Raw genomic sequence first — 8841 nt, 5'->3', positions numbered from 1 at the left:
GTAGCCCTCCTGTCATACCCCTCCCATGAGCAGGGGCTTCCTGGAATAATGCCTAGGAATAATTAAACTGTAATTTAACTGTAATTAGACACATTTCTATTTGCAGCGAATTCCAAGGTAAATCCCACTTCTGTTTACAGTACTCCGGGAGATACTTCCATGTGCTAGTTAGGTAAAATTCTGAGTCCACCAAAAGGTTGGGGTTTTTTGAGGAAATCAGACCAGTTCTTATGGAAATTACTGTTGATCACTAGCAACCTGCAGCTAGTAGACCTGTGACCAGTATCTGGAAATAAAGGGTTATCTTTTTTCCTACCAGATTTCTAAGGCATTCAGTCTAGTCCAGCTATTTACTTCTGGTGGATATTACTTCTACCATGGAAGGGAGTCTTCTAAAGAGAGAGGAAAGAAAGGAGAAACCTGACTAGAAAGAGTTAACACTCTCACAGACATAGGAACTCAATTACATTATATTCACATGTGAAATGTTTATATCATAATGGAAGTCTTCGCTTTTGTGTTTGTCATGGAAACTCAAAGTTAACGTTAATTATACGCTACTAAAAAGCCTAATCTTTATCAAATGGAAATCACCTTTTTTTCCTTGATGAGTAGCTGGCTGACAGGTCTCAGCGATCTGTCTGTTACAGAAAGGCTAGCACATTAAATGTGCAACAAATTACTTTTTTTTCATGGAGACTTAGTCTGCTTTACTCCTTCTGAATTAACCCAAACAGCAGTAGTTATTGTAAATGCCTCTCTCTCACTTTTTACTTCCATGGATGCTTTTTTCTGTATTCTTTCATATGCTGTTCAAATTCAGTATGAATTAAATAAAAAATTAATTAAATGTAAATTACTTCTTTTGGAAAAGAAAAGAGAAAAAGGTGTTGAGAAAGGCTACAGAGTGCATACAATTTATGTCTACAACTGAAATGGCTGCTTCACTTCAGTGTTGCTCCCTAGGGTAAATAATTCTAATATTTTTTGAAAAATTCATATAACTGTAGTAAGAAAGCTTTCTACACGATTTCTTATGATTTTTCTGAGTTCTGTATACGTTGACATGCATAATTATCTGATGTTGCCTTATGCAGCAAAGACTTCAAAAATGTATGTTTTTTTTGTTGGACCTGAACAACTTGAATGCACATGCTGTTTGCTGGGCCAATTTACATTTGCTTCTTGCTGCAGAAATCTCTGTAAGATGAATGGGGTTGCTCTGCAGTCATTAAAGTCTAGACAGAACATGAAAGCTATAATTAAAACTTAGCATTTTTAGACATAAGCCCACCTGTACCTGTTTAGTTTTGGAGTAAACCTGCCATTCCCATTGAGATTAAGTCAATGGGGATAGCATTAAAAATCCAATTTAAAGCAAAGCAGCTGTAAGTTTCTGCAATAACTTTTTAGTATTTTAGCACAATTTTGTTTTATCAGATTTGAACACTTTATTTTTTCCTGATACTTTCTAAGAAAGCAATTTTTAATAAGGGGTTTGCATTGAGGGCCCTGGCCAAGTCCCAGTACCACTCTTTTTCAGTAACCAAGGGAAGAAGAGTTTCCAACAAAATGAGTGATAGAGAGGAAGGAGGAGTTAGAGGATCTCTGTACTGGCCGTTGTAGCGTGTGCAGAAGTATTTTAGCCAGTCTCTGGTGTTGCAGAGCTTCAAGCAAATATTCTGTCTCATGAAACTCCCACTGTCTTTATCAGTTCTTTAATTTAATTAGGAAAAGCATAAATCCAGCGTTTTTCTGGCTGTGGTGCTGATTTTGCAGGAGACCTGTAAGAACCACTCCACATCGATGCCTCAGTTTCTCTGCAGGTACAACAAAGACACTTTCATTAATGTCACAGTGATGTCAGTAGGCTTAGTTACTACACAAGACTTTAATAGCTTTGTGTGAAAGCTGCAATACTATTGAAAGCAGTTCTTTAGCTAATAACTCCTCAAAAGAGGAGTGTAAAAAAAACTGAATCTGGCTCAGGCTTAAGAACAGCATTCAAAACATGACTGGTGTGATGGTTGTCTCGTCATCACAAATCAGTGGCATAAGATTGACGTTTCTGTTAGAAATTGTGTGGCAATCAAAAGATCGGTAGATTCAGGAAATCTGGCAAGTGGAAGAAAAGATTGAAAGAGCAGTCCTGAGTGATCTCTCATTTCAAATGACAGCACAGGACTGAGGAAATTCAGAGGAGTATAGATTGTAGCTCTATTGACTTACAGAAAAATCTAGCCTTGTTAGGTTCTATTCTACCTGTAGCTCTTATACAATTAGAAGAAGGATAAATCATTGCAGATTTTGCAGGCGCTTCTGATTGTGGTAGGCTGCAGATTCCCTGCCAATTGAACTTGCCCTCAGACACTAGGAAATGTCACTTAGCAGCATCCTATGGAGAGAGATGGTGGCCATCCAGGACATGTGGTCTTCACAAGCCTGCACTTGCTATGCTCTTCTACTTCACTTTTAGCCTGCATCTTATCGTTACAAGCCCATCCCTCCAACTCTTAAGGTATTTTATATGCTACTCTGTAATTTCAGTGTCAGCAATGTTTATATGTTATATAGCAGGAGGGCTTTGTAGGTTCATAGGAAGTATCTGGGGAAATAATCTAAATCTCAAACAGTGGCCCAAGAAGTTGGCCTGTGGGCTGAAGAGCAATCTCAATCCTCCAGCATGTAATACGTATACTTTCTAGAGCTAAGCATTTACTTTGGGAGTACATAAATATCCTTTACTCTCCCTCTTACTCCCTGGTAGTTTGAATGAAAGTCTGTCATCTACCTGAGACATGTCTGCACGCCTGCCTTCGTCCCCTTGCTCAACACCCTCTTCTGTGGAGGAGAACGTTAGTTTTGCTTTGTCTTGAGCAGAGGATGGTGCTAGATCTTTGGTACTAAACTGTAATGAGAGAGAGATAAGAGAGTGGTTTTCAGCTGAGATTTTAAATGAGATGAGACATTAAAGAAGAAGAGGGATGCCAGAATAATGACTCACATGGTAGGAACTGCAGAGGAGGACGGTGTTGCACTGATACTGGGAAACACTTCAACAAGTCTTGGCAGGTAGGAGAGTCAAAGGGGGGAATAAGACAGAGAAGTCAGGTCCCTGAAATAATTCTGATGGATTTATTTCTCTGATTAAAAACAAACAAATGAAAAGGATTTACTTTCACTTGTATTTTTTTTCCTGCCTTGTAATTAATCGTTTATACATACATGTATATATTTATACATGTGCATGCATGTTTACACAGACGTGCATGTATATACATTTATATACACACATGCACCTATGTATTTGTATATAATATAGGGCCACAGTTAATCCTGCACCAGCTCATAAATAGCTTGTAACCTAAATCAAATTTTGAGTAGACATGAGCAAAAAATCTCTGCTAGCGTTAGTCTGTTCTGTTACCCTGTAGCTGACTTGTTGAAATGTGGGATTCAGCCACACGCAGCAGCACCCATTGCGTCTGTGTTGGTAAAGACAAAGCTGATCAGTTGTGTCCTTCCCAGAAGATAATTTTTTGTGAATGTGTTAGGGTTTTGGTGCTGAAAACTTTATTGGCTGAGTAAATTATTTCTGTGACAGATTCAGCATTGCTGTTGTTCATAACAGAAGTCATGTGGACCACACAAGAAAGCTGGAAAGGGGAATGGGCTTCTTGGAAAAGAAGTGATTCCAAAAGCTAAATTTTCTCTTTAAGTTTAGTATGGCTATTCATTAGCATGCCTAAATTTTCTTGTGTTCAAGACGTGAGAAATCACTCGCTATAAAGTTATTTTTATAATAGTCACCCGTAACATCTGTTATAACAGAAATACTTTTCCTGCATTCTCTGTACGGTTGTATTATTGGTTTGGTAACAATTTGCAGTTATAACCAGGTGCAAACAGGGAATTGTTTATGAAGATCAAACAACTAAATTAAAAACTACGCAAAATAATTTATAGCACGAGTAAAGTGCACGCCCTGTATCTTCTGCTCTGCTGAAAACTTTCATTTACATTACTAAGCATGTTTTACTGCAGTACTTTAGGAAAGAATAGATTGCAATTTGAATTCCATCTTGTTAGGTGTTACATTTTTAAGTGTCGTCAGTCATCTCTAAATCATTACAAATGAAGTGTCGAGGATTTTTTTTATTTTGTGTTCATTGCGTTGTATGCCAAGGTTTGTCTTCTCTTTATGACTTATTACCTGCTGATTTTTACGGAACAGATTAATAAAACCTAACATTCTTGGGGATACTTGATTGTGTGCTTTGTTGTTCTGAGGTTTTCTTTTTAAGCTTTATGGGTGTTATGTGCTTTGGTTAAGTCAAAAAATATTTCCTCTAGTGTTTTGATGGCCTGAATCTCTGATCACCTGTGACGTACTCCAAAATGTATTTATATTGCATAGTGTAAAATTGGAAAATCTGTTCTGTGTGTGTTCTAATGGATGTGACGGTCATTAAGTATATGAGTCTTCTGACGTTGTAATCAGATGTGATTCAGTCTGTTAAATATCCATGAAGCAACATCTGCTTCACAGAGTGACCTTCTGCTAAAGAATACTTAGCATCTATTAGCAGATCATAGTGCAGATCTGCCTTATTTGAAATGCACTAAACTAGAGTAGTCTACTGCTGTTTAGCAACTAGCTTGTAATAATTTATTGCAGTTAAATAATGCTTAAAAAACTCCATTAAATAATTATAGGGATTATATGCTTTTCGAAAACCTTTGTGTTCTACTGAAATTACCCATTTAATTTCAGGGTTGGTTTGTTAAAAAAAGCTGAAATCTAAAGGCACATTAGGGGATCTGTCAGATGCTGTTTTCTGTAGGTGTTAATAAAACCAGATTAAAAAAAAAAAAAACTGAAACAAATTAAAACCAAAAGCAATTTTACCATCTGTTGTATATTAATTAGAACTTTGTTTATCAAGGGTAAACTCTCTCTTAGAGAATGTCACTGAATGTCTGCTAATAGAATAATACGCAAATATATTAGACGATAGGATTATATTGAATTTCACATTCTGCTTTGGTTGTAGCAACTGCTGAGACGGTGTATAACGAACTTTAATTTTCTTTCTTCTTAGAACAACCTCCAAATAACCAAGGCCAGTCGACCCTGCAGCCTTTGCCACCTTCTCACAAGCAACATTCAGCACAGCATCACCCATCCATCACCTCACTTAACAGAAACTCACTGACAAATAGGAGGAATCACAGTCCGGCCCCGCCGGCTGCTTTGCCCGCCGAGCTGCAAACCACACCTGAGTCAGTCCAGCTGCAGGACAGCTGGGTCCTTGGCAGTAATGCGCCACTGGAAAGCAGGTAATTTCTTAGGTACTACTACAGACTGTAGCACTACTAAAGAAAACATTTAACTTGATGACAGATAGCCAGCAGCAGATACTTCCCCTTATTCAGCAAAAAAAGCTGAAAACTTTTCAGTACTGTAAAATTCTGTCCTCTCTTCAAAATCCACAATGCCAGTCTTTTCCCTTACAATGTTTATTGCACAGTAATTGGACTCAGAGAGTGTATTATTTTTTGCAGATGAGCATTTTCATTCCTGTTCATAATCTGTGACTTTTGACTGTTTGAAGTAATTTCTTGCCTTGCTTGCCAGATATGTTACGTGTCAAATATATACTGCCATACAGATCAAATGTGAAAGAACTTTCAGTAATACTTTAACTCTAGCACTTAGTAGCTTTAAAGAAATACCTGTGTGAGGCTGGATGTTTTCTAAATTTGTCTAGGATTTGGTCAGACAGAAGAACTCACTTAGTTCTGCTATAATGATAAATTTGTCCTTATTCTTTTTTGTCTTTTAGAATTGATAGCTGGCTCTAGGAAAGGAACGGCTAATATAAAGGGTGACACAAACTTCTATAGATGCAGATTGATGTATGATGAGGAATGATCTGTAAAAAAAATTATAGGACTTGCACAGTGCTGAATTTACTTACAGTGATTAATTAATACTCATGTAACAGTCAATCAGCACTAATTTTTTATTAGCATTAGCTGTAATATTCCAATTTAGTCATCAGACTAAACTATATTGAAACTGACAGTAATTCTTGAAAATATTTATGAAATCACTTCAGTTCATTCTTTGAATCCTTATAGCTTATGTTTTCTAGTGAAAGAAAGATAATCCAGTTGATTTTGACTACGTCAAAACATACGTGACCTTAAGATTCTTTATTAGGTAGTTTTGTCCCTACAAATCTTTCAGGTAACTCTTGTGTCAGGTTTGGGGAATGGCTGTTCACTTTTTTTAGTTTTATTAAATATCCCTGTATTGCTTATGAGGCTTGGACACTGTAGAATAGGATTCCAATGAAGAGATTTCATCATCATATTCAGACAATTTAGTGCATTAGAGAAAAGGTTTTTTTAATAGAATAAGTAAGTTTGTAGTGGGAGAGTGTGCTAAGATGGTGAAGATTTACAGGACAGCTGGTGAATCTTCTGCAGATGGATAAGATCTTTGGTGTTTGCTTCCATTGCTGTATATGTTTTCTTTATGTCTGTAAAGAAAAAGACGTAGTACTTGAATGAGAATGTGACTTCCAACCTGGATTTTTTTTTTTCTTGCCAAGTATAAACTTTTCATCTTTTAAATGTTCCTGATGAGAAGCTAAGGGTATTTGAGCGTTCAAGTTTGGAACAGGTTTTGTACAGGAGCTGAAATGTGAAAATTTCACATTAAAACTGACAGAGCTCTACAGTAGTTTTTCTAATAGTCTCACTTGGTTGGAACTCTTGAGGTGAAGAACCCATCTTACTTGTCATTGATTTTTCCCTTTTTTGTTAAGGTTCCCTATTGAGTGTGATTCTTAAGCTCAGTTTCAACTATATTAACAACTTTGTGATAGGTTTCTTCCTTCATCCATTTCTCAGCCTACAAGAAAGTTTATTTCATCTTTGGCAATATTTTAGCTTATGCCCTACTAAGCTTTTTTATTTTTTATCGGACTTAGATGACTGACTTAGAGCTACAGAATGTGAATGTCAGCATATATGCATAGCTATCTTTCTGTCTCTGTAGGCTCATATTGGTGATGGGTGTCATAAAAATGAAATACAGCTTATTGTCATGTATAGCTGGCTAGTGAATAGGCTGGTTTTGTACATAGGTGAGAGGGAAATATTTGAAGAACCTGAGGGAGGCTTTAGTCCCTATCATTTTGCAATAGTAATGGAGGTGACTTTCAAGATATATATTCTATAACATTAGATTCAGTTGTATATTTAATAGAATATTCTGTGATTTGGTTCTGCATAGAGTTAAAACTTTTGTGTAAAACATTGCTGTTACTCTGTAATTGGATGGGCTGTAAGGTGATAGATTAATAAAGTCCAATATCCAATAATATCCAAATAACTTCCAATTTATGTTTTTTAATTCTTTCCTTTAAATTTTGTGAAGTTCTAAAACCAAAACTTGGATTGCATGAGTGCTTCTTGTTATCTTTGATGCCATATTTCAAAGAATGAGGTTATTCAGAAGTGGCAAAAATTGTCATCACTCTGTTGGTGCTAAATCAAATCTACCTTTAGAAAAAGCAAGGAAACAAGAAATTATTTCCTGCACAATTCCTCTGATTTCCGGCAGACTGCGGGACCTTTTCACTGGGCATTTAATGATCTTTACTATTTGTCTCTTCCCCAGCTTGCTGTGAGTTAGGTTCACCTGGAGAAGCTAGCACCATGGAATAACAGTACTTAGATGAATAAAAAGCATGAATATATTCAATAACTTTACATTTTGTTCTTTGAATTACATGTTGGACAGCCAAAATCATGCAAATACATGAATACACACTAGGTGTCCAAATCTTATAAATGACAATTAAGTAATTAAATGTTAGTTATCTTTGGTCTTTAGGTTTTTATTCACCTACTAGCTTTAGTAATTTATTCTTGAGCATCAGGATCATTACTTCCATTAATGTCTTGTCATTCTAGTAGGATCTAAATTACCGATATTTAAGAATACTTAGTAAATCACTTCTTTAAATTCTTTCTCTGTTAAATATTTGAATGTGCAGAATTTTTCTAATGCACAATCAATTACATATGCTAGAATTGAGCAGAGGAAGAGTATGTTAGAATTCATAAATTTGTTTATAAAAGCAAGCTGATATTATCTCTTAGGCAATATTTTATTAATGTTAGGCACAGAATGTCTAAGATAAATTTGTCAGCAAGGGAAAATTTACATATTCTAGTCCAGGAATAAATCTCTGAAAACATTACATAACTTTAGTCAGAGCCTATGCTGAATTGTATCTGTATCCAAGAAGAGCTTTGCTTTTTATTACTTCATTTGCTATATAACGTACCTAGTTTTCTGAAAGAAAGCTGTATTTTGTATGACGGAGTGTGAATTTTTCATAGAAACAAACCAAAAAATTAAGATGTTTTTTCATACTTTATACTGATACTGCATAGTCTTCTCTTACCCATAACTTATACTTAAAAATAGAATGCATAGGAACATTACTGTATTCAGTTACTGATCTACTAATTTTACCGAGAAGAAAGAGGGAAATGGCTGAAGAAATACTTGATGACTGGAAAGCAGTTCAGCATTTTGAAACATTCAGTTAAATTACTACAGTATCTCAGAAGTGATACTGGCAAAACAACTCCTAGAATGTGTTACTTCAAAACAGTTCTGCAAGCTTGATCCAAACTTCATTTTAGGACGTGAAGATTTTAGGAACTCCTAAAGTGTGATGAACACTGAACAACCATATGTCTTTATTGGGGTGGATTGCCAATGACGCTAGCGCCTTCAGTATTGATTAAGGTGTG

At 35.9% G+C, this 8841-nt stretch overlaps 1 protein-coding gene across 6 annotated transcripts in view; it reads left to right on the top strand.

Annotated features, from left to right (window-relative positions):
• Positions 1–8841, top strand: part of LOC310899261 (teneurin-3) — a 242570-nt gene that overhangs the window by 96475 nt on the left and 137254 nt on the right. For all 6 annotated transcript variants that reach the window (XM_083835481.1, XM_083835480.1, XM_083835479.1 and 3 more), the window contains one exon: positions 5103–5340. In XM_083835481.1, coding sequence (XP_083691607.1) covers positions 5103–5340 — 238 coding nt within the window. The remainder of the gene's footprint in view (positions 1–5102; positions 5341–8841) is intronic.

Source organism: Anser anser, assembly GCF_964211835.1.
Source record: "Anser anser genome assembly, chromosome: 4".
Lineage (NCBI taxonomy): Eukaryota > Metazoa > Chordata > Aves > Anseriformes > Anatidae > Anser > Anser anser.
The sequence above is the reverse complement of the archived record's forward strand: the minus strand, read 5'-3'. Positions and strand labels throughout refer to the sequence as shown.